Source organism: Rhinolophus sinicus, linkage group LG11 (assembly GCF_036562045.2).
Source record: "Rhinolophus sinicus isolate RSC01 linkage group LG11, ASM3656204v1, whole genome shotgun sequence".
In the NCBI taxonomy this organism is placed as follows: domain Eukaryota; kingdom Metazoa; phylum Chordata; class Mammalia; order Chiroptera; family Rhinolophidae; genus Rhinolophus; species Rhinolophus sinicus.
Genome location: NC_133760.1, coordinates 20,620,439 through 20,646,779, shown reverse-complemented (window position 1 = coordinate 20,646,779; position 26,341 = coordinate 20,620,439). Strand labels below are relative to the sequence as shown.

The following is a 26,341-nucleotide window of genomic DNA, read 5'->3' as shown; positions in this document are numbered from 1 at the left end:
TTCACTACCAGGGCCCTCCCTGCAGGTAAGGTGTTGGCCCTTTCCTTCCATTACAGACTAGGGAACCGCTAGCTCAGAGAGGCCACGTAGCTTGTCCAGGGCCACACAGCAGCGGAAGGAGTCTCACTCAGCTCCCATGCACCTAGCTCCCAGAGCTTTGGGTTTGACCACTGGACTCCCCAGCAGAATCACCTGGCCTCTTGTTAAACTCCAGCTTCCTGGCCGGCTCCAGACCCAAGGACTCAGGGCAGGGAGGGGTCTGGTAATCCGCATTTTAAACAAGCGTTTGCTTCCCACCTCCTCCCCATACCCCGCTCCAGATGGCTCTCATAATCCGGCAAGTTTGGGAAACAGCCAGAGCTCTGAGGTGCAGTTCCAGCCTCCCCGGCCTTCCTGGGCCTCTGCTCTCTCCAGAGTCCCAGGCGAGCTTGTGGGGCGGGGAGGGGCCAGGTGCGCCGAGGGCTGCCGGGTGAGCAGCCCCGCCCCGGGGGCGGGGCCTCACCTGTGGCGGGCAGGTAGGCGGCTCCCTGGTAACCAAGACCTGACCCTAGAGGCTTGGGCGCGCGCAGCCAGCCCTGCCTCGCCAGGGACCGAGACACGCAGGCAGGGGCGGCCGCCGGCGTAACTGCGGGTTAGGCAAGGGACCTCCGCCGGCTCACCATGGTCGAGACACGCTTCTCCAAATTCCTGCAGAAACTCGGATTCTCCCGCGCGGGCCACCAGTACGAGCCGCTGGAGCGGGGCGAGTTGGAAACCTTGGTGAGCCTGGGCGACCGGGCGCGGGACATACGACCTAACCCCCTACCCTACTGCACCCCACCCCACCCCAAGACCCTGTTCGCGAGCTGCGGGTTCCGGTCCTCCAACCCGCCCTCCTCCCCCTGGTTCTAGAAAGAAGCCGTCTTCATAGCAATGCCAGCTCGCGTTTCTGCTCTGGGCCGGGCGCGCCTAACTCTCCTTAATCCACCAGCCCATTTTGCGGATGAGAAACTGAGGCCAAGATGGGGTAAATATGTCCTTCAAGGGACACATAGCTAGCAAACGACCTAGCTAGAAATTTAACCAAGGTTTCTCCGACTCCGGAGAAGTTCCCGGGTCTCCACACCCAGGCTGCTACATGAATTTTTAAAAGCTACTTGAATTGAGCGGGGGAAAGGGACAGGGGCGATGTGAAAAACAGCAGCAACAGAAAACTGATGCGCATATTTCAGCAATAATAGCAGTAGTGATGGAAATCAAGGTAGGAGTGGCCAGGCCTCCCACACATCTCCAGCGCCCTTTTTGAAAACGGCTCAGCAGGTTTGTGTGTTGACTTTGCAACCTCCAGGGTAAACCAACAGGATTCTCAGGCAGGGGAGTTTTTACCAGTGGAAAAACTGTGCACAGCTGTCCCCCAAAAGCCCTTTCACTTGGAGAGACCAGAGGTGAAGGTGATGACCAGTGACCCAACCATTTTCTCCTTAGTTTGTAAGCAGAACTCTGCGTGATACAGAGCAGAGGGCGCTGAATTTATGCAAAAGCATCTCTGGCTCATGGCAATTTCTTTCTTTTAAAAGCTTAATCAGTCATTCAAAAATAAAATTCCTGAAATAGTCCCCTGGAGGTGCTCATGAGAATACAACCCTGCCTTTTGACTGCTGTAGGGAAACCTCAAAGTTAAATTTATTTTTTAATGCAAAAGATCAGTTGGAAAAACTTGATTTAAAATATTTTAATTTTCCTCCCAAAGAATGACAACAGTCAACACATTTTGGTTGTGTGATTCATAAATATTTGTGCATTTAAAAATAGTATTTTGTAAATGGATGTTAATATGTGAATTCTGGCACTGGGGTGGTAGACCGCAGGACTGTGTAACTAGCAGTTCTCAAGTAATCTTCACTTTTCTGAAGTGACGTGTGCATGGATTGGATATAGAGTTTGATTATTTTGCCAAAATCCATTTCTCTGCTTATACGTCGTGCACTGTGTTCTGTCAAAGGAGTTTGAAATTAGTTTGCCAATGTGGTTGCCTTTTCTACATTACCTTGTTTTCTTTCCATCTTTTCATTTTTGCATTAGGCTGAGTATTTTTCAGACATTCCTGATGTGTAGTCGGTGACAGTCAGATTTTATGGAATGTCCAGGTTAGCCAGGTGTGTCAGGTATAGGGATGAAATAACACGAATAGAAATGCTGGGATGAATTTGATCTCTGCACCAAGTGGACTTCAGGCTCCCAACGCTTTTCAGAGGAGCCCTCAAGAGTGAGACAGGTCTTTAACCTGTCTGTAGGTATTGGGGGGAGGGGCTCGCCCATCTGGTTGTGGACCTGGTGTTACCAGCTGCACCCTGAAGGGGAGTGTGATAACTTGGCCGTGTGGAGTGATGGGAACACTGGTGACCCAGGCAGCCAGCAGCAAAGACTGGCTGAGACACAAAGTGTCCTCTCACTAAAGGTGGCCTTATGCAATCCCAGGAAATTACAAGAAGGGTAGGTGAGGGAGGGAGGCTGGGTGAGGCGACCTGTTTCCTGCCAGCTCAGCTCACACCCCAAACCCTTCCTTTGCTCTCACACTTATAGCCTCTGATTTGAACTCTTTCTCTCTGAAGAAATTTTGAAAAAGAAGCAAAGTTTGCTACAGTGATCATTTCCACAGTACTCCTAACTTTTATGAGCACTTGTTGCATGCGGAGTCCTGGGCAGTCTCAGAGTACCCCAACCACTTTGCCGAGTCTCAATAATAGTAGTTCTTATTGAGAACTTATTGTGTCTCCTCCTGGGTCTCCTCACTCCGTGGGAAGTTTTGTTGTAATCACGTGAGAGATGAGGACATCAGGACTCACCGGTGGGGCCAGGCGGGAAGGCTACAGTTCTGTGCAAAACAAAGCTCATGGGGGAGGCTGACAGCCAACAGATCAACCAAGAGATGTGTAAGATCCAGCAGTCTCAGGTGTGGTGAAGGATAAAGAGCAGAGTGACTAGGCGGGGGACAAGTGGTTGGGATGGGGACCAAGGTGGATCCAGAGTTAGAAGCATCAGATGCTGAACCTAAGCACAGTTCTCATGGCTCTGCAGCTGCCTCAATCGGGCTGCATTTCCAGTGTAGTGAAAAGAAAGGTGTTTGAGAAGCCCCCTTCATTACTGGAACCTGGCTTCCCTCTGCTGACCTGAATGTTGGGTAAGGAGAATGCTGGACCAGAAATTCCTGCTTCCAGGATGAGTCTGGGGAAGTTATCTGGGGCCCTCAGGGCTCCCATCTCTTAACCGAGACTGCCATGGCTCCACCCTGCACGATCTACCCAGTTGGTGAACTGATTCATTTTCCTGGGGCTCTGCAGGGTAAAGACTGGGTTCCAACAGATTTGCATAATAGAAGGGGGAGGGATCGGCGTGCAAGCTTACTGCCATGGTTGTTTGCAGGTCTCTGACCCTGGCTCTATGGGCATCTCTATAGGGCTGCCTCTTGGCTCAGCAGCTGGCTTCCCCAAGGATGAATGATCTAGGAGAGAATGAGAGAGCATCTGTAGAAACCTGGAAGCCGCAGTCTTTTTATAAGTCAATCTTGGAAGTGACAGCTCATCACTTCTGCCATATTCTATTCATTAGAAGGAGTTTAGTTCTCAAGGGGAGGGGATTACAAGGGTGTGAAGATGGGGAGGCAGGGATAATTGGAGGCTGCCTCAGAGGCTGCCAGTGGTAGGAAGAAACAGTCTTAAAGAAGATCATTCCCGTAAAAACCAGAACCACACCTGGCACATAGTCTGCTCCAGAGTTACCTATTGTTGTTAGTGTGTTCATTAGTCTCGAGTTCCAGTGTTTATTTAGACTCTTTGATTTGATTTGATTTTGATAATGCTCCTACGGAGAAGCTTAATTACATGTACCTGTAATGGCATTTACAGATGTCAAGAATTTGTTTGCTAGTTTAGGACAACCCGCCTCATAGTTAACCACGACTGCCAGCAAATAGCCTGTGAATGCCAGTGTGAGAGGCTGTCCGTTGATAACTGCAGAACTGGCTCGTTCACTTGAAGATAAGGTGAGCATCGGGCATTGCGGAAAGACTATTTCTTCACTTCCTATTGATGAGCATACTTGGTGCCCATCCACCATGGCAAGTCGCTATGTACAAAGACTGGTTTCATGTGAGGTCCCTGCTGGCAGCATGACGCTACTTCTCAGTGGGTAGACACAGTAGAGTTGACTCACTGACACCTCAACTGCCTGCTGTGTGAGAACTCCATTCTCTTGCCAGGTTTTCTCTCTGAGCCACTGAGAAGCTCTCATCCCTTCAGTGTGTCCTGTGATTGTTGTCACAGGTACAACTGGGACTGTTCCTTGCTCTGTACCTCTCTCTCCCACTACCAGCATATTGACATTTAAGCAACAGTTTTTGCCTTTACTGACTTTTGAATTGTACTAAAATGAGTTGCTATGTATCTACTATCTTTTATGAACCAGGAACTATCCATATTTTCCTTCCCTTTCTCTTTTTCATTTCTTCTTTCTTCCTTCCGTAACTTGTCATAATTATTTTTTCATAAACCACAATAAAAATTTGCCCAATATGAAATTCTCCTCCACTCCCCAACTTCTTTGCTCCCACTTTCCCCCTTGGTCCGCGTGTGTGTGTGGCAGGGTCAGGGACAGGGTAGGCACTGCCTACATCCAGTCAGTTGGCAATAATCAGTTTACTGTTTGCATGGACATTCCTGGCCCCTTGTTTTATAACAGCTCTAGAGATGCTGTGGTTGAGAGCCCTAGAGTCTGTGATCCAGGCTACCTAGACACACGTCCCAGTAATGCCACTTGCCAGTAGGGAGACCTTGAGCCAATTCCTCAGTTTCGCATGCGTTTGTTTTCTCTTCTGTATAAAGAGGTCATAACTATACACACTCAGTGGGATGATTGCATAAAGCATTTAGGGCAGCACCTGATCACTGCAATTATTATTCACAGCCAACTGCATAAGTCTCTCTTTTTAAAAAACATGCATAGGATCCTTCTGCACACCTGTCCCCATCCCTGCAGTATATGCAGATCAAGGGCATTCTTCTTTAATGGCTGTGTAGGCATTTTTATTTAACTTACCACTTACTGATGGGCATGTAGGTGGTTTCCTGTTTCTAATGTTTAGAACAATGTTCCAATGGACACCTGTGGAAACACCATGTTAATTTGAATTCTTGCAAACATCCCTGTAGAAACCTGAGGCTTAGAGAGTGCGGTGACTTGCCCAAAGTCACATTGCTCCCCAGAATTGGGAGCCAGGGCTGCCTGAATTCTGTGCTTGAGTTCTCTCCTCCTACTGGCCAGATTTCTCTTCCATAAAGTGGTAATTAATAAGTATTTTGTGGAGAGACGTGTTGAGGCTATGTCAATAGCCCGTTTCTCACATCATTTTCACTCTAAACATTTTCAACCTACCACTTTCAGACTAAAACATTCGTTTTAGCGTCCACTAATGATGCTTGTCTGACTCAATGACATGTGTGGTTTTCTGATTCCATCTTTCCTCCTCCACTTACGATTCAGTGCTCTGGTATAAGGAAGAATGGCCTCTTGCCTCTATTCATTTAGTCATTTATTTATTCATTCATGTATCATAAACTCATGGATTCCTATTAAGTGTGTGCAAATGTACCATCATTTTTTATTTTGATACTCGATTGTCCCAGAGTTGGCTACCAGGAGCCCATTCACGGTAACATTTGTGAATTCTGGACATTTTTTCCATCATCCTTTAAGTACTTCCCTACTTCCCGGGCATAATAAGAAATTCCAGGCTCATTTGGTACCTTCCCTGCCCTAGCCCTGGACTCAACCATTTCTCCCAGGATTCTTGGCTCTTTCTACTGGACGAATGATACTGAGAAATCCAGATCTGTGCTAGGTGTGCTCATGCTATTGGGTTATTATGGCTTCTGGGTACTCTTGGAGGAGGGGTGTGTGTGTGTAAACCCATAGAATGACAGCTCCAATTATCCTCAGTATATTTGCTTATTGCACAACATATGTAACCAGTCTCCTCACCTTGCCAACTGTTGGCCCCCGGTCACATTGGCCACCACCTGGCTTGGCCATCTCCTCACTTGGCCCCTGACTGCACTGGTTGCCTGTAAACAAGATACACACTCTGTATGTCTCGTTTTTTCCTACTGGTAGTTCTTTGCTGCCTGAGATCACACCATCATTACACACACACACACACACACACACACACACACACACACACATCACAAACAGTAGCTAGGTAGAATTTCAGAAACTGGGAAACACCTCTGAAACTCGTCTTGACTGGAGGCTGGAATTGAAGAAGCCCTGCCTCAGCAGTCCCTGGTGCAGCTCTCATCATTCCCATTTTTACAGAGAAGAAAACTAAGACTCAGAGATGTTAACGGACTTGCTGAGGGTCACACAGCTGGTACCCAGGGGAACTAGAATCACAGATCAGTGAGACGTGGGCCTGGTGATGCTTCCTCCATCCAGTTTGCTGCGTTGAGGGTTTTCCTCCTAACATTAAAAAGTATTGGGCAGGCCTCTTGGGTTCCTTTGCAATGCTCTACACTGGGATCCAAGCCTCCTGTTCTCTGTGTGCCCCAGAGTGCCCACCTCCTCTCAGCTGGCTCTGGGCACAGCCTTTGCCCACACTGTGTGCTGCCTGGGGGCTCTTCCTCTTTCTTACTTTCCTGAGTTAACACCTGCTGTCTTTCATTTTCGGAGCATTCCTTTTCCTAGGATGCCCCCTCCCCTGCTGCACCAGCTCTGCCCGCAGGCTTGGTCAGGACTGGTTTCTCCTTTTTCGAACCATCAGTTCTTACTGTGGTTCACGATTCAGGAAGGTACAAAAGGGTGTCCAGTAGGAGTCTCTCACTGCCTCTCACTTCCAGCCCTGAAGGCCACCCCAGCCCCCAAATTCACTTCAAATCAGAGGTGCACACTTAAAAGTCGACCATCCTTTGCCTCTCTGATAGGTCAGGTTCAAGAAGTTAGTAACTTGCAGTGCTGGGGAGAGAGCCTCATCCGTGGCCGGAGGTGGGAGGTGGATCGGAACAAGCCCTTTCCCAGTGGAAACTCCACAAAGCTGACCAACGTGCGGACTTTTATCAACATGGATTTGCGATGCATGTTTTGAACCCCATATAAAAGAAACCATATCTAGGTACTCTTGCATCTGGCTTCTCTTACTCAGTGTCATCTTAGCAAGATTTATCTGTGTTGGTCCACGAACATGGTTTCGTAACTGTAAGTCATTCTCTTTCGTTGCTGTGTAATAACATTTCAAGTATTCCATCGCATGGATATGCCACAATTTATGCATGTGGTTGGGCATTTAGGTTGTGTCCAGCTTGGCCTGTTATACATAACACTGCTTTGCATAGTCACATACAAGCCCTTATTTCTCCTGGGCTCAGACCCAGCAGTAGAACTGCTGTGCCACAGGTGTACACGCCTACGTATACACATAGTCTTTGCCTTTCTTCTTCCCTCCTTTTTCTCTTCTTCCCACTTTACTTATTTGTGAAGTGTCTTCTTCATCAGCGTTATGAGCTGCAGATATTTTCCCCAGTGTGGTTTAGGACTGGGGAAATCTTAGGACTTTGCATGCAGTGCTTTTTGCAGAAGACAAACCCATTTTTACGTAGTGAATTTATCCGTCTTTGCCTTCATGGCTTCCGGTGTTGTCTTGCCCTCAGAAATGTCCTTTCTCACCCTGAGATTTAAAACAAACCACAAAAAACGTAGCTCATGGTTTCTTCTATAACAGTACATCTATGGTTTCTTTTTTCTTCTACTCTAGTTTTTAATTATTCTTTCAAGTAAATTTGCCTGTATAATTTCTTGATTTAGGGCAGGGACTGTGTCGGCTTTCCTGAGGCACCAGGCATAGTTTCTTGCACACATTAAGAAGTTGGTGGCCTAAAAGTAATATAATATTGAATGTCAACTGTAACTGAAAGATTTTTTTTTAAAGAAAACAGTCTGGCAGTTCCTAAACACTCGAGAAATATCAGCTAGAAACAGAGGGAACCACAAAGGATGGTCTGGTGAGAGAAGACAGAGCAAGGACTTGGGCCAGATGCACAGGGCATAGCACGGGACATTTGCTCAGCCACCGCCGAGAGAAACAGTGTAGCGTGAGGAAGCATGCACTCTGTGACCCATGTCTGTGCCTTCCAACCGTGGCCCCCTTGGGCTGTCTGTGCAAGCAGCTGTCCTGGGTGCCGTGCCTCCTACTTACCTCTCTGTTCAGCCCTAGTGTGGCTCCCAGCACCCAGGAGCATTGAGACCTTGCAGGCAGCTCAGCACTTGCCCATCTCCCCTCCTTCCCTCCCTCCTTCCCTCTCTCCCTTCCACAAACATGTTTAAGCACTTTCTATTTGCCAAGCGCTGTGCTGGGCACTCAGGTGCAAGTTGGGTAAGACCAGCCACTGCCCGCTGAGGACGAGGGTCCAGTGCTGGAGGTGGACAAGTATGGCAGCCGTGAGGTGGGCAGAGAGGGGACTGGGAGTCTGAGAGCTCAGAGCTGGATTCCTTCCCAAGGCCGATGATGGAGAGTGTGTTAGTTTCCTCGTGCTGCTGTAACACATGACCGCAGATTTGGTGGTTTGATGCAACACATTTATTCTCTTACAGTTGTAGAGATCAGAAGTCTGACACGGGTCTTGGAGAGCTAAAATCAAGGTGACAGTGGGACTGCATTCTTTCTGAAGCCTCTAGGGGAGAATCTGTTTCCCTGCCTTTTTTCCAGCTGCTAGAGGCTACCTGCATTCCTTGGCTTGTGGCCCTTCCTCCATCTTCAAAGCTGGTAACCATATCCCTCCAGCTTCCACTTCTATTGTTAGAGCTTCTTCTCTGACCCACCCTCTTCCCTCTTATAAGGACTCTGTGGTGACATTGGCCCACAGGGATAATCCAGCATCATCTCCCCATCTTAAGGTCCTCAACTAAATCACATCTTTGAAGTCCCTTTTGCCATGTAAGGTCACGTAAGCACAGACTCCGGGGATCAGGACATAGACGTCTTTTGAGGGCACTGTTCAGTTTCAGCTTTTCTCCTATTCCCACCATCTTCTCTCGTCTACTCTACTTGGAAGAGCCAGAAGGTCATGTTTCTCTGTTTTCTTTCATCTGCACAACACAAACCCCATAAAGATGTTTTCTTGTGTTTTTATAGAGCTGTAACTAGAGGTGCTAGCTAGGGAGTCAGCCAGGGTAGCCATTTCTTCATCTGTAAGACGGGGATAAAAACTACATCCACCTCCCAGGGCGGCTGTGATGATCAAATGAGATTGTACAAGTCAAATGCTGGGCGAGATGGCTGATATCAAATGGTAGCTCTTGTGTCTGCTGTATCATCAGTACTGATTGCTGTAGCTCGGGCTGTGTTGTTTTATTGTCATTATGATCTGTTTGCTGTTCTCGGCCATCCCTCCATAGTCCATTTCCTTCCTTTGTCCAACTTCTAGAAGGACTGGGTGGGGGGCAGCTGCTGCCTCACCCTCATCTCTCCTCCAGGAAGCGGCAGGGCCCCTCCCTGCTTGGACTCCCACAGCTGTGGCCTCCCCCCCACCCCCTCTCCCGCAGGCACTGCCCACCTGGTGTTTGTCTCATTGGCCATCGACCTTTTCTCTCCTCCAAGAGGGTAGTCCCTTAAGAACAGGACCCCATGGGGTTGCTCTTTGAATACATTTCTCAGGCACATGTCTTCAGCTCAGCTCTGGCTGCATATTAGAGTCACCTGGGACTTTTAGGAATCTTGATGGCTGGGCCCCACTCTTCAGTTAGACTGGGGATAGGCCACAGTGCATGTGTTTTTATAAGTTCCCTGTGATTCTCCAGCTTTGGACAGCATCAGCATCCCCTGGAGAACTTGTTAAAACACAGATTGCAGGGCTCACCCACAGAGCTTCTGCTCCACGAGGTCCAGTATGGGGCCTGGGAATCTGTATTTTCAGCCAGTTCCAGATGATGCCAGGCTGAGGACCACGTGTTGAGAACCACCAGACTAAAGAATAACTAGGTAATTCACAGGTGCATACCTTGGGGAAGACAGGTACAGAAGTCTTGGAAAGAAGGAAACGTTTGTATGTGGAGTGGGACTCTCATGTCCAAAGTCACCTCGTTCATGATGCCCACCTGATTGTTCTTAGGTTACCGTGACCCTTATATTGTTCCTCTCCAATTGTACTGATAACAAGAACTACGTCCACCCATATTATGAAATTCTCCAAGGGTCAGGGCTGGGGGTTCAGTGGCTTTCTGTCTGGCCCCTTCCTCCTTCTGAAACCCTCCAGGCCACATGCTCTTGTCAGCTCAAGGCACTTGGACTTCCCCAAATGGGCCACTTCTCACCTTCCTACTTCTTCCTGATGACCAGAACTCCCCCTCTCCATTTCCTGGGAATTCACTCCTGCAGTCTCTTCAAGAGGTGTCCCCATCACGTCATTGCCACATGGTCATAAGCATCTCTTGGCTTGTTCCTTCCCAGTGTTGCCAGATTTGCATAGGACGCCCAGTTATGTTTGAGTTTCAGATAAGCAGTGAATGCTTTTGTTAGGACATGTATGCCCCATGCGATATGTGGCAAGCACATGCTGAAGAATGATTTGTTGTTTATCTGGAATTCAGAGGTAACTGGAGATCCAGACTTTTTATTTGCTAACTCCTATTTAGCAAATAAAGTGGTCCTATTTGGAGCCCCTTCTCCCTATGTTTTGTGAGCTACTGGAAGAATAGGACCCCTCCTGCCCCTGTCAGTTGTCACCTTCATCAGTCAGTTGTCACCTTCATTCACCTTCATCAGTCAGTTGTCACCTTCATTCACCCTATTGCTCATGTTTGGTTAGTACCTCCTGGGTGCTAGGCACTGCATGGGAACTCTGTGTCCTGTTATCCCACAGCAGCTGTAGGGAGTCCCTGCTGTTATAACTCCCACTTTCCAGAGGGGGAAACTGAGGCAGGCACAAGGGAGGTTTTGGACAAATATTGGGGAGCTCCAAAAAAATGTATACAAGCAGACACTGTGGTCAGCATTGCTCAAGCAGTAGTTCACCGTCATCAGAAGTGTCTGGATGCTGATGGTAACCACTCTGAGCACCTCTTGTAATTGCAGACGTCAAACGTGACTTGTGTTCATCTTTTGTTACCGGTATAAATTGCGTATTACAATTTTAATATAGTTTTCCTTTCTTAAAATGTGTATACATTTTTTGGCCCCCTCTGTATATTGAAGAAGTAAATGTTTGCATGAGCCCTGAAACAAGGAAGTGGTCATTGGGGTTTACGTCAGTGTTTGAAATGAAATACATCTCTGAGCTGGATGGGAGGGCAGAGAAAGCTGGGTTCTGGCTCTGAGAGGCGGGTCCGCTCCAGGTGCCACCCACTCTCTTCCTCTGCAATGAGCTCACAGCTCACATTCTCAGCCAGCTTCTCTCTCAGCAATGCCATGTTTGCCCTGTGTGGTTCCCTTGGAAGCCTCCACTGGGTTAATATTGGTGCCAAGCTGTCCTTGCTTGGTAAAAATACTCTAAGATGTCCTTATGTTCAAGATCATTTCCTAGGGGCTGAGGAAGGCCCTACTTACTGTCGCCAGCCCTGGCACACCCACGTGGGTCTGTTTGCCATGGGCAAACAATACTTTGGGGGTCACGCAGCAGGCACAAAAGGTTACATATTATATGATTCCATGTATAGGAAATATGCAGAACAGGTAAATCCATAGAGACCAAAAGCAGATTGCTGGTTGCCAGGAGCTGGGAGAAGGGGGAATGGGGAGTGATTGATAAATGGGGATGGGGTCTTCTTTTGGGGTGATGCAAATGTCTTAGAACTAGACAGAGGTGGTGGTTGCCCAGCACTGGGAATGGACTAAATGTCACTGAACTGTACTCTTTAACATTATTAATTTTATGTCATGTGAATTGCACCTTAATGAAAAGAACTTTTGAAAAAGGAGATCCACAGGGGAGGGTGGGGTGACTCTACTTGCATCAATCAGGCCTGACAGGAAGCGAGAATCAGGGGTCCCCCAGAGGGAGGCTGACCTCCATCAAGATGTACCACTCTCGATACAAACAGAACATGCCGTGGCTCAAACCAGACAGACAGCTACACAGTGTGTGTTCTGAAGGGAGTGAGAGAGCCCTACGTGGGTGTCCTGAGCAGAAGTCCCCCACGTGCAGGCAGGGACAGGGGCCATGTGGTGAGTCCTGGATCCAAGGGCTCTGCTTCCTGAGAACGACAGCCTTGCAGTGAGAGGGAGTCCTGGGGATGTTTCGGATCCTGGGCCACGTCTCAGCAGCCTTGGAACACAGCAGGGGCCTGGGAGACCTGGCGAAGTGGGCTGAGAAGTGGATGGGAGGTGAAGAATTAGAGATGGCGAGTGTAGACAACTCCTTACCAAGCTGGAGTGTGGCAAATGAGGAGTGACTGTGCCCATCTCCAATGTGTAGCCCAGGCAGGAGGTTCTGTTTAAGGTGGAAAACCATATTGCAATGCTCATGGGGGAGATGGAAGACACCGGACGTGGTGCGGGGCAGCGATCTGAGATCTTCAGTTAGTTCAAGGTTGGGGAAGCAGTTGCTATCTGTGGCTTGTAAATGGCTTTAAAAAATTTTTTTTTATTTTTTATTTATTGAGGTGAAATCCACATTAGCCATTTGAAAGTGAACAATTCAATGGCATCTAGGACATTCACGATGTCGCATGACCACTATTTCTAGTGGAACCCCCAATAGAGGGTTCCAGAACATTTTTGTCACCCCTAAAGAAAAGCTCACATCCATTAGGAGTCACTCCCCATTCCCCTTCCTCCAGGTACTGGGGGTTAGGACTTCAAGGTATCTTTTTTGAGGGGACACAGTTCAACCCATAAGGTAACGTAATAGCATTTCATTCCTTTTTGTGGCTGAATAATATTCCATTGTACGGATGGACCACGTTTTGTTCATCCTTCATCTGTTGATGGACGTTTGAGGTGTGTGTGAATGCGGGCTGCTATGAACATCTATGAACGTGTATGTGTTTGAGTCACTGTATACCTGGGGGTGTGCAAATGGCGTTTACTTACAGAACACAGTTGGAGGCCAGGTGCCCTCCCACTTCGGGCTCAGACTCTGCCCCCACCATCACGGAACACAGCTGGGTGGTAGGAGTCTCCTTAGCCAGCCCCTCCCCTTAACCACACAAGCCTTTTTCAGACACTTGGCTGGCTCCTGGCACTTGGATAGCCCTGCGCTTTCAGAGCCCAAGAGTTCCTGAGAAATCTTGACTCACAAAGGCAGGGGAGGGGGTTCTTTGATTTCATTGTTGTTATTCTGGATTTTTTTTTTTATTATGGTAAAATATACATAACATGACATTTAGCATCCTAATCGTTTTTAAATGTACTGTTCAGTGGCATTCAGTACATTCATGCTGGGGTGGAACCGTCACCACCATCCGGCTCCAGAATTTTTTCATCGTCCCCAAATGAAAGTGTCCGCATTGAACACTAACTCCCCTTCCCCCTCTCCCAGCCCCTGGCAGCTGCCATTCTACTCTCTGTTTCTATGAATTGATTTATTCTAGGGACCTCATTTAAGTGGAATCATACAGTATTTGTCCTTTTGTGACTGGCTTGTTTCACTCCGATAATGTCCTCAAGATCCATCCATGTTGTAGCACGTGTCAGAATTTCATTCCTTTTTAAAGCTGAATATGTTCCATTATATGGAAAGACCACTTAAAAAAAATAATTCATCTGTTGATGGACCTTTTTAAAAAAAAACTAAAATGTGGAGAAATTATTTGAGATCAGTGTTAAATGCAAATCAAGAGGGATTTTAAAAATTAAAATTCATACTTTTCCTCCCTGTCTGTAGTTACACAGCATTTATTTAAAACACACAGATTCAAACATGTATGTGTCTTCTAGACCCCCTTAGGGAATCTTTAACCTCTCAGAGACACTCAGGGAATATCTGTTCCCAGCAAAACAAGGTCACAGAGAGATGCTGTCTCCTCCAGGGCTGGGGCCACCACACCCCCTGGACCCTTTTGACACTTGACGTTACTGCCCTAGGTGGAATATTTACTGACCGCACCTGCTACGTGTGAGGTACATTTGTAGAGTTGTTTTTATTTGGTTTTTTTTTTGTTTGTTTGTTTGTTTTCATTCTTCAAAACTACCCGGGACATACAGATTATCATCCCTGCTTACCGGGCTAGTCAGCGGCAGCATTTGAACCCTGGCCTGTGCGAGTCCAACCTCTGTGCTCCTTTTATTGCACTGTACTGCTTCCTGCTCTTGAGTTTCTTGAACCTAGTTGAGCCACCCAAGCCGTGTCACCATCACTGTGTTTCCAACCAAGCGCTGTAGGCCTGGTCCCCACAGCAGGTACCACGCTGGTGTTTCCTGGGAGCTCACAGTAGGTCTCAGCTGCATCAAGGCGTCAGCAGGCATGCACTTGCTTGATTCTGCAAAAGCATGACAGGTAGACGTCACCCTCCCCATTGTGCGGATGAGGAAATTACCATCAGGGAGGTTGTCACTTGCTCAAGGTAACCTGCTGGCCAGTGGGACTGGATGGTCTCCTTGGGCAACAGTGATGATGAGGATAAACTGAGGCTTGAGGCTGAGAGCGTTATCCAGCCTCCCATCCAATGGAATGACTGCAGGTGCATTTCCAACCATGTCCTGAGCTCTGATTGGCAAATGCTCGGGGAGCAGCCCCTGTGTATCGGGCACTGGTCCAGCCTTCCAGGGCAGCTTCCTTGGGAGCAGACAAAGGCATTTAAGGGATAATCACTTGCTGGTGATTCTATAGGTGACATCAAGACACAGTCCAGGATGCTAAGAGGATAGAGCAGGTTGACTCATCCAGTCTGGGAAGATGGCAAGACAGAATAATTCATCTGTCTCAAAAGTGGGGCTTCTCACCCTCAGCACAACTGACATTTTTGTTCCAGATCATTCCTTGTTGTGGGTGGCTGTCCTGTGCATTGTAGGCTGCTTGGCAGCCTGTCTGCCTCTACCCATCAGAGGCCAGTAGCACCCTTGCCCCCCAATTATAACTAAACGTGCCTCCAGACATTGCCAAAGTCTCCTGGGGGCAAAATTTCTCCTGGCTGAGAACAGCTGCTTTAAACTACGGTGTGGCAGCCATGAAAATATGCCACTGGGACTCCTGCAGGGGCACTTGAGAGGCCCATTTCTGGGGGACACAGGACTCCTGCGATGGACAGCATTGTGTCTCATGGGCGAAAGAAGTGGGTTTTTTGCTAGGTGTGCTACGGCCCCAAACAAGACCAGGACTTTGTAAAGGAGGGCATAGAGGATGGGCATGAGGTGGGGTCTGCTGTAGCCGTATTGAAGACGGTTGGGTTTTCCTCCTCAGAGCAACTGGAATCTATCCAAGTATTTCAAGCATTGTGTGTGTGTGTGTGTGTGTGTGTGTGAGAGAGAGAGAGAGAGGGGATTTACATTTTCAGTGTCACTCGTGATGCTGTACAAAAGGTGAATCAGGTGTGGTCATGACCAGAAAGAAATGGCAAGACCGAGAACAGCCGGGGGTGGGGGGGTGGAGCAGGTCCTAAAACCCTGGGACGCCTCCATCTGTAGTGTGTGCAAGAATGAGCACTTTGTCGGGTACGATGGAGCCAGATCTTGAGAACAGAAAAAAACATCTGTCTCATGCAGTGATGCACAATTCTCTGAAAAGTGAATCTTGTACAATGAACGTAACGGAGGAAGCTGTTGAATGATCTGTGTAATCACTGCTGTGTTTCCTGATCATTGGCACAAGTGAGGGGCACCCCCAGGAATGGATGTGGTTAGCAGAGCGTTTCTAAGCAAGTGAGGCATTTGGGAGACCACCTGTTTGTGTGTGTGTGGTGGTGGGGAGAAGGGGCTGGCAAGAAGGAAAAGAGGAATTTGCCACCTTTATTCCATCTGAAGGAAGAGTTAGCCAACAACCTGGTGGAAAAGGAAAAGATGACTATCGTGTCCCGGGTATAGGAATACTCAGAATAATTCTGCATAAATGCTTCATGTTTTCCTGATTCTGAGGTGTCCTCTGTGCTATCATAGCCTCCCATGCCCTGCAGGTGTTTTGTCTGGCTTCTTCCCAGGCCTGTCGGACACCCAGAGCTGGGCTGGGTTCCCTTCCCTGCATTCAAACGACGGGCAGCACAGGCTGTGGTACCACCTGTCATCATCGGGGGGCACTCTCCGTTATATGCTCCCTGCTTGGATGGGAATCCCAGTTCAAGGTTCAGGACTCTAAATATGTAAATCGTTGCCCTGCTCTGTCACCTTTGCAAGTTTCCATTCTGTTACATAATTTTACTTTAAAAACAGTATTAGCCGACAACTGGAAACAATCCAAATGTCCATCAACAGGAGAATGGGTGAATAAATTATGATGTACAGTTGTTCCCCCCTTATCTGTGGGGATACATTCCAAGACACTCCCCCCCCAGTGGATGCCTGAAATCTCAGATAGTACTGAACCCTATATATACTATGGCTTTTCCTATACACACATATCTTTTCACTTAAAGAAAGCACTTTATGGCTTCTCTTTGGCATATCCAAATTGCCAGCATCACTACTCTTACGTTTTGGGCCATTGTTAAGTAAAATAAGGGTTACTTGAACATAAGCACTGCAGATACAGTGATGTTTAGATAGCTGAGACAGCGGCTAATGGATGGGGAAGGTCATGGATACACTGGACAAAGGGATGATTTACATCCTGGGCGGGATAGAGAGGGACCGCGTGAGATTTCATCACGCTACTCAGAATGGCAAGCAATTTAAAACGTGTGAATTGTTTATTTCTGAACTTTTCCATTTAATGTTTTGGTCCATGGTTGACCATGGTAACTGAAACCGTGGATCACTGACCCTATGGATGGTGGGGCTGCTGTACTCATTCCATGGACTACTATGCAGCCATGAAAATTAGCAAACCATTGCTACATGTAACATCACGCATGAATCTCACTAACAACATTGGGTGAAAGAAACCAGACATGAAAGAGTATGTGTTGCATGTGACCATTTACATAAAGTTCAAACTCCAGCAAAACTGTTCTCTGGTGACTTCACCCCTCAGGGGGTTGGGTAGCATGAGGGAGCTTCTGCTAATGTCTGTTTCTTGATTTGGAGGCTGGTTATATGGATCCGTTTGTGAACATTCGAGCTGTACACTTAAGATCTGTGCATTTTCTGTGTGTATGTTAGACTTTAAAAAGACACATCCGTGTAAAACCTCAGCTTTGCTTAACAGCTGTCCTGCTTTTTCCCACAGTTTGATGAACAATGTGAGTTGAAAGCCATTGAAAAAGACAAGACGGTGGTAGCTCTGCCACCCAAGGAGGCAAGCAAATGCCACAGAGAGGATCTGGCCGAAGCGTTTTACGTAAGACTTGAATTTACATTTGATGCCCGTGGTGGGAAGGTTTTTAGATGAAGAAGGAAAGAACACAAAGTCCCGAAAGCTGCTTTAGAATTCTGTGCCATAATACATTTTTATCATCATTGTTAAAAAATGCTATTGATATGGAACTGTTCCCGGTTTGCCACCTGGAATGTCATCAACACTGTTGTCAATAGAGCTCATCCTCACGAGCCCCGTACCAGAGGACAGGGGCCCCCTGAACACTCTGTTACATGTTTCTCTTGATCAGAGACATAGAGGAGCAGTAAACCACATACCATTTCCCCGAAAATAAGACCTAGCCAGACAATCAGCTCTAATGCGTCTTTTGGAGCAAAACTTAATATAAGACCCAGTATTATATTATATTTATTATATCATATCATATTATATGAGACCCAGTCTTATAGTATAATAAGACTGGGTATTATATTACATTATATTATATAACACCCGTTTTTATATTTTAGTAAGACCAGGTCTTATATTAATTTTTGCTCCAAAGGACGCATTAGAGCTGATGGTCTGGCTACATCTTATTTTTGGGGAAACATGGTAGTTACACAGTAGCACAGCCAGAGTTGAATCTGGGTGTTTTGACACCAAAGCTCAAACTCTTAACCATCCCCTATTCACACCCTTCAGCTTTTATAATCCATGCTGTTGCCAGTTACTGAAACCAAATCTTCACAAGTTTCTCAAGTGAATTTGAATTCCTGGCCAGTGCAAGACTAAAAAAAGCACCCAAAACAAAACAAAAAAAACACACCCCTACTCTATGAAGCTCTCCTCTGAGGCTGAAGGATGTTACTTGCTTTATGGTTTTCATTTTCTTTACTTAGAAAACACATAATGATGTGTTTGTGTGTGTGTGCATTCACTTGTAACCCGCCCCACTTGGGAAAAGCAAACAAAAATTCACTAATAAAAAGGCGCATGGACGTCAATGAAGTCACAACTTCAAAGAAGTTTGGACGTCAGTGTTTCATACCCATCTTTTCTGGAATGTTTAAATTCCAGAAAGTCTGTTTAAGTTCAACTCCTGCTTGTTAGTGTTTGGAAAGAGGAAGGAAGTATTTTTTCCTTGCCTCGACATTTTACCCTGCCTAGAAAATGAGTTTGATTTTCTTTATAGGAAAGAACCTAGAAATCAACACAGCTTTCCCTGTCATCTCTTCGACCTGGTAGAGCTTTCCTGTCAACTTTTTAAAAACCAGGATTCTTTTCCTGCAACCAGAACACAGTTTCTTTACATAATTACTGATTCAAATTAGCTACATTTAATGTTAATTAGTGTAAAGAGCTTGAAACTGTTTCTGGCACAATGCATGCAAGATATAATTTTAGCTATTATCGTTTCCAAGGACAGGCCTTTTTTCTGGGTTGCATTTTTTAATTTCATTTTTAACTGTGGTAAAATGCACAACATACAATTTATCACCCTAAGCATTTGTAAATTCAATAGTGTTGAGTACATTCACATGGTTATGCAACCAATCTCCAGAACTCTTTTCATCTTGCAGAACTGAACACTTCATATCCATTAAACAATAACTCCCATTCATTTCCGCCTCCTCCCAGCCCCTGGCAAACACCTTTCTACTTTCCACCTCTATTGGACTACTCTAGATACCTCAATTAGGTAGACTCATACAGTATTTGTCTTTTTGTGACCGGCTGATTCATCCATGCATGTATACTTGGGTTGCTTCCACCTTTTGGCTGTTGAGAATAATGCTGCTATGTACATACGTCTGCAAATATCTCTTTTGAGATCCACTTCCAATTCTTTTGGCATTTCTACACCCAGAAGTGGAATTGCAGGCTCGCGTGGTAATTCTCTTTTTAATTTTTGAGAAGCCTCCATACTGTTTTCCATGGCAGCTGCACCATTTTACATTCCCAAGGCCTGTTTTGTTTTGTTTTGTTTTGTTTTGTTTTGTTTTGTTTTGTTTTGTTTCAAGAAGAAAATACAAGTGTTTCTTCATTTCCGGAATCTTAAATGATCATTGCACTTGCTGAAATTTAGGCCCAATGTTGTTGTTTTTCTGCTGTAATTGTAGAGCAAAGGTAGGGTCTAATTGAAAAATAATTGGACTGTGGGTTTTCCTTCTCTTTCTGCCCCTATTTGCTTAGGGGTTTTGAACAAGTCCCTTCTCCTCTGTGGCCAGCCCATGTTCCTCATCCATCATGGTAGCAGCTGGCTTCCAAAGCAGGAATTCTGTGACTTGGGCTCCTTGGTCCTTACTGGCCCATCAGTGAGCTTGTGCTTGGCTGTCTCCCTCCAGGTGGACTTACAGAATGGGCTGTCAGAGTTCTCGGTGACGCAGCGCAGGCTGGTCCATGGCTGGAACGAGTTTGTTGCTGACAACACTGAACCCATGTGGAAGAAATATCTTGATCAGGTAGGACTATAGGTGTCGTTCCCTGCATTAACTAGTGTAACCAGGGAAGGCGCGGCAGTCATTTATTCTTTAAATATTGACTGAGGGTGTCTTTGACCAGTCCCTGCCGTGGAACAGCTCTACTACAAAGATAAAGAAGGACCCCCCTTTATTCAGGGTACTCTTAGCCAGGGGAAGGGATGGCCATGAATAGATCACTGACTTCCCAGGCTGCCACGGTCATGAATAGTACTTGTTACATTCATAGAGGGTTTGCCACCTGCCAAGCACCCTGCTAACGAGTAAGTAAATACGTAAGCATTAACTTACTTTATCTTTCTCCTAATCCCTATTTTGAGATGAGGGGGGCGAAGTACAAAGACATTAAAATATTTCCCAGGCTGTGTAGGGTTGCCAGATCGAGAAAACAGACACGGAATGTCCTTTTAAATCTGAATTTCAGATAGATAAACAGACAATTTTTTAGTATAAGTACGTCCCATATGTTGCATGGGACGTACTTATACTAAAAATAAAAGAAAAAGAAAAAGTTTCTTGTTTATCTGAAATTCAAATTTAACTGGGTGTCCTATAGTTTATCTGGCAATTGGAGCCCAAGGTCACACTGGAGTTAAGTGCCAATGCTGGGCAGTGAAGCCAGGCGTCTGACTCCAGAGTCCTTGCCCTTCTAAACCACTGCTGTTGGTGCTGGCACAGTGCTGAAAGGAGGGTCCACAAATCAAGTGCCTGAAAGCCACTGGAAGAGGACAGAAAAATTTGAAATAGACATGACTACAAGTTTCAGTCTAGAAGTTAACACCCCCATAACCCACCCAGTATCAGTTCAAAAAGCTCCAGTTAACAGGCAGAATTTCCCAGAGACCTGAAAGCATTCAGATTACCTTGGTCCCCACGCTCACCCCACCTTCTGCACCCCTTCTTCCATCCCTGACACCACCCTCTCCAGTCTCTGTCCCTCCACCCTCACCCCTTCAGCTGCCTTTGCACTGACTCAATGTGTAAAGCTTTCTTGATTGGTCAGTTCAGGGACCAATCACAGCACTCCTTGCAGTATCCTCACCCTCCACTCTCCTCCAGTCCCAAGCGCTTTTCAGTGCACCCGGGATGTCATTCATTGATGCATGTTGGCTGCAAAATAGGCTTCTGGGTGTGCAGGTGGCTCTGGCTAGCCCAGAAGCTTCCTGGAACCCCCGTGTTGGAAGGAGGCAGTGGAGGTTCCTGGAAGTTGGAGTTCAGGGAAGGAGGCTGACACACTAGATGTGTGGCACCTTCTTCTCTGGCACTTGTGCCTCCTCAGTTCTGTCCTGCCTGCCCCTTCCACTAAGACCCGTTCCCCCATTTCCCCAGCCATCCTCCTTCTTGCCTCTGCCCTGTCAAACCCTCACAACAAGGGCCCTCCTCCAGCCTCCAGCCAGGGTCTTTCCAGAAATGAAATCTCTTCCATTTCTAAGAATGGGGAACATGTTTATTTATCTTGAACTTCTCAGTTCAGAGGTCCATCTGTGTGAATCCTTGCAGGATTGGAAGGCGGCTCCTGATGGCCATGTCCCACCCCCCACCTCCATCTGCACTCACTTCTTCTTTACATTCTCTGAGCGCCTGCCATGTGCCAGACGTTGTGCTTCTCCCGTTTGTCTCCTCCAGTGACGGGGAACTCACCACTTCACAGAACAGCCCTACTTCTCCATCTCAAGAGACTCACCATTAGGAATTCTACCTTAGCATGACCTGAGACGTGTTGCCCTGGAATGTGAGGCAAAGGTGTATAAGAGTCAGTGTGTCAGGGTTCAAATCCCACTTTCCAGCCTAGTGACATTGAGCAAGTTATTGAACTTCCTTGAGCCTCCATTTTCCCTGCCTAGAAAATGGGACTAATAAACACTGTTCTGAATTTTACCTGAGAAGAAACCTTAGCACATATTAAGTACTTAATAAAGGATGGCCCCTCCCACCCTGTGTCTACAAGTTGGTCTGACTGGCATATAGCAGTTAAGCGCACAGGTTTTGGAGTCGACCTGACCTAAATAAATCCTTGGGCAATGCAGTTTCTTTCAGAGCCTCAGGTTGTTCATTTCAAGCAGGAATAATAACAAGGAACTGTGCCCAATAAGTGTTGGTTGTTTTTATCGTTACCTTTTCTCCGGTGTATCACCAGTTCCCCCGCACAATAAAGTTTCAACAAACCCTTGCTGCCTGGCTCCCTTTACGTGTGGACTTGGAAGGGGGTCCACAAGCCAGGAAGAGTCTGATTCTCCGTGGCCAGAGCACCAGTAGTGGCACGTGCTATGTTCTTCCATTTGGGCCTGTCACCTTGCTGTGTCTCACAGTGACTCACTTCTATTGGATGGCACAGGACAGGAGCTTGGGACTGTCTGAAGATGAGGAAGGTGGTGGTATCAGGTTCAGCCTGGAGACCTGCTCAGGTCCACCTCAGGAGAGAGGCAAGACGATGGGGTTAGAATTGGGGTTCCATGTGTGACTTGGTCCAGGCTGGTCTAGAGACCAATAGCTGGTGCCAGTTCTCAGTGTGGCTCTGGCCAGGAGCGTGCACCCCTGAGCTAACACTGAGCCCAGGGCTAGAGGGGTCCCTTGACCAGAAACAGGCCCACTGCTCCCAGAGTCTCAGGTAGGTTCAGACTGCAGGGAGGGAGGGAGCTGCCCAGCCAGGGCCAGGAGAAGCAAAGGTAGGGGGCCAGGTGGCATTATGGAAGTCACCTGGACAGAAGGACATACACGTGGGGCAGGACAGGCCCAGTGCTCATTTCCATTCTGCTGTGCAACCTTGAGCAGGAGTGCCAACCCTACCAAGCCTCGGATTCCTGCAACTAAAAATGGGTATTGTTCGTTCATTCATTCATTCATTCATTCATTCATTCATTCATTCATTTGTTCTAGATAAAAGCCTTTTATGCTCCTGGCCCTGGTCTAGGCACTGTGCATAAAGTAGCAGCAAAACCAAGTTCTGCTTTCGGGGAGACAGACAGCTCTGTATGTAATACAGCACCCAGTGAGTGTGGTGGGGACAATGAGTCAGGACAAGGAGTTAGGAAGTGACAGCAGGGGGCTATCACTATTTGGGACTGGATAGTCAAGGGAGGCATTTGATTGGTGCTCAGAGGGGGCAGTGTTTGAGCAGATACCTGAATGAAGTGAGGACGGAAGCCGTGTGAGGATCTGGAAAAAGGATGCAGCAGGAGAGAAAGTACAAAGGCCCTGAGGTAGGAGAGGCCAGGTGTGTGTGAGGCTAATCCAGCTTCAGGTGAGGCGGCCTAGAGAATGAAGGTGCCCTGTGCCGAGTACACTATAGGTGTTTGGCACATGTTTGTGCATCTCTCCCACCTTCTCCCTCCATCCAACCTGATGGAAAGTCTGTGATGGGCTCAAGGCTGAAATGAAATCTTAATCTTGACTTCACTGAACTGAGGGTTTTTTCCTCTCTGTACTAAGAAGGGGAGAGACTCAGACACACACACAGAGGAAAAGACCGAATGACAAAAGAGGCAGACACTGGAGTGATGCATCTAGAAGGCTGGCCGGCAACCACCAGAAATTGGAAGGGGTGGAAAGTATTCTCCCCTAGCACCTCCAGAGAGGGCACTGCCCTGCTGATGCCGTTGTATTTGGACTTCAGGTCTCCAGAACCATGAGAGAATAAGTCTGGGTTGGTTGACGCCTCCTAGATTACGGTCACTTGGGTCATTTGTTACAACCGCCTGGGGACACTCAGTTGGGCTTTCCAAAGCACACATTTCCCTCTCCTCTGTCCCTTTGTCCTCTTTAGATTTCTAAGGAAAGGGTGTGTCTGCCTCCGGGTGGTGACTGGCTGAGCTTGGCTGAGGCCTGCCAGGCAGCTGTGAGTCCAGCCAAGGACTTGGCAGCCCCTTCCCTCTGCACGTTGACCCAATCTACCCAGCTCCAAGAGCTTCCAGGTCCTCTCAGAACCAACACGGAGACTTCTCTGATCAAACCTTTTTGAAATCTTTTACTAGGGAAAATTTCAAAAATATACTTAAGTAAGGAAAATCATTTAACGACACCCACCCCCCCACACCTATCTATTGTCCAGCTTCAATAACTATCAACCTTTTTTGGTACATTCTTACCCCCCTTTTTTCTCTCTAGCATTTTAAAACAAGTTTTAGGTACTGAACCATTTTAGTACCTAACCATATCCTTTGCTTTTGTATCCTACGATATCTTATCAGAGGATATTTTCTCTTCCTTGTCTTTAAAAAAACAAAAGAAAACAACATAACAATACTGTTATCTCTTTAATACCATGAACACGGCATTAATATCCCCCAGAAAACTGGTCTGGAGTCAGTTTTCCCCACATGCTGCAGAGACACCTCTTTACAGTTGATTTGCTCAAATTGGGGGTCTGAACTAAGCCCATCCTTCGCTTTTGGGTGATGTGTCCCTTCAATTGTTTTAATCCAAACCCTTTTTCTAATCTGTGAATTCATGCCCATGGAATGGCTTACAAGGTCCACAAAATTAATGAATGTTGTATTTATATATTGACGACCTCATCCTTAGGGAGAAGCCTGTTGCTAATTGAATAAGGTCCATCTTGGAAACTTTGGGGCAGCTTTCAAGTTTTTGTGGAATGCTCTTCTGCACGCCTCCCCGGGTTGACTCTGCACCTGTGTGTCTCAGACCCGAGCGCTGAGACTCATGGGCAAGCTGGCTTTGGGTGCGGTTCTTTCTGAAGGCGTGATGCCCCCCACACACCCCAGTCCAGCCTCAGCAAGGGTCAGTGGGAAAGCTTCCCCTAGGGCCAGCTATTGGATCAAGAGCCCTGATAGAGGGGCCGTTTTCTGGACCTCAGTTCCTCCCTTCAACTTATGTTTACTGAGTCCTTCCATGACCAGTCTTGTGGTCCTTGGGTACCTTGCAATACATGGTAATGTATTGCAGCTGCTGTGTGTCAGGCCCTGGGCAGCTCGCTTCACACTCCTCACCTTTAGTCCTCATCAGCCAAGATAAAGCAGAGGCTTGGTGACGTTAGAGGCTCGCTCGCAGTTTCTCAGTGAGGTAAGGGTGGAGAATTCTATCAGATTCCTGTGCTCTTGCCTGCCACCCCATTGTACTCAGACCCTGTTCTGAGTCCTTGGAGGATTGGGACCACCAGGATGGGTGTGGTCTGTGTCTGTGGTACGGTTACATTCTCGCAAAGGATGGAGACAAATAATTGAATAGAATCAGAAAGATCATAGTTGAAAGGGTGAAATGTCTTCCAGTCCTCTGTCTTGAGGACTCAAATAAATGCTGTGGCTAACTCGGGGCTGCTGGTAAGCTGACCGTAAAGTGCCCTGTCCCTCGTTCCAAGGAGATAGAGCACAGCAATTCTGGGCTAGGTGGTTAGGGATGTTAAACCCCTTCATGCACCGCACTGGCATGACATTGATGTGCTGCTTTTCATGAGCATCATGAATCATGCGTCTAATCCCATTTCCCTTTTTGCCGTGGCTGCTGGGAAGCTCAAGGCAAATGTGCAGCCCCATTTTATACAACTGTGACTTGCCAGTTGATATTTTGACTCTCACTTCAATCCTGATCTTTGGTCTGTTCTCTCTGTTTCTGTCCCTACATGTTTGTGTTTACGCTTCCTTTCAATTGTCTGTAGCATGAGCTACTGTATCTGTGAAACGAGAGGGTAGATACAAAAAACAATAAAGTAAAAATCCTTTGGGGAAGTTTCTGGAATACACGCTCTCAGCAGGGACATCACTGGAGCCCCTAGAAGCAGTTACAGGAGCACGTTGGTGTGATTGGGACACACAGGATTAGGGGACTATTGTGACAAGAAGGGACTCCTTGGCCCAGGGCTGGGACCAGGGCTGGCATCCCACCAGAGGGGACAGGTCCCGACCTAGATTGTCATGCAGATGTGGAGAGGTGAGACCTCAAAGGCAGGGTCAGGATGACCCCCAGGGGGACAGTGTCAGTGCAACCACCGTCAGGAGATTTCAGGCAGAGGAGAACCACTGGATGGCGGTGGTCTCCCTTCCCCTCTGCTCGGTTCACTGGAGATGTTGGCTCGGAAGCCTGGTGGTGAGTGAGGAACTGCATCACACAGTTGGCTGCACGGTAAGAAGCCCAGGGTGGTCTGTGCGAGACTAGAGAAGAACCACCTGCTTACTTTCATTTTGCAGTTTAAGAACCCCCTCATCCTGCTGCTTCTGGCCTCTGCCTTAGTGAGCATCCTCACGAAGGAGTACGAGGACGCCATCAGTATCGCCTTGGTGAGTGCACCATGCCGGGAGTGGCACCCAGCCTCTGGCCCCCAGACCTGGCTGCCCAGGGACTTGATATGTGGTTGCTTATTTATCGTGCAAAGAGAAAAGAATTTGGTTGTAGACAAAAAAAAAAGGGGGGGGGGAGTATTGCAGCAGGAAGCAAGGAAAGCAGATCCAAGGTCTTCTCTGCCCCCATATGGATATGTCCTGGTTTATTTGGCCATTGCTCTCTTGCTGGATACCCAGACGGCTTCCGTTCTTTGCTGCTGGGAACACTGTTGCAATA

At 47.3% G+C, this 26,341-nt stretch overlaps 1 protein-coding gene across 1 annotated transcript in view; it reads left to right on the top strand.

The window, feature by feature from the left end:
• The first annotated feature begins 533 nt into the window (after window positions 1-533).
• Window positions 534-26,341, top strand: part of ATP2C2 (ATPase secretory pathway Ca2+ transporting 2) — a 61,986-nt gene continuing 36,178 nt past the window's right edge. The window contains exons 1-4 of the mRNA XM_019747123.2: window positions 534-759; window positions 17,280-17,390; window positions 19,697-19,813; window positions 25,972-26,061. Coding sequence (XP_019602682.2) covers window positions 661-759; window positions 17,280-17,390; window positions 19,697-19,813; window positions 25,972-26,061 — 417 coding nt within the window. The 5' untranslated portion in view covers window positions 534-660. The remainder of the gene's footprint in view (window positions 760-17,279; window positions 17,391-19,696; window positions 19,814-25,971; window positions 26,062-26,341) is intronic.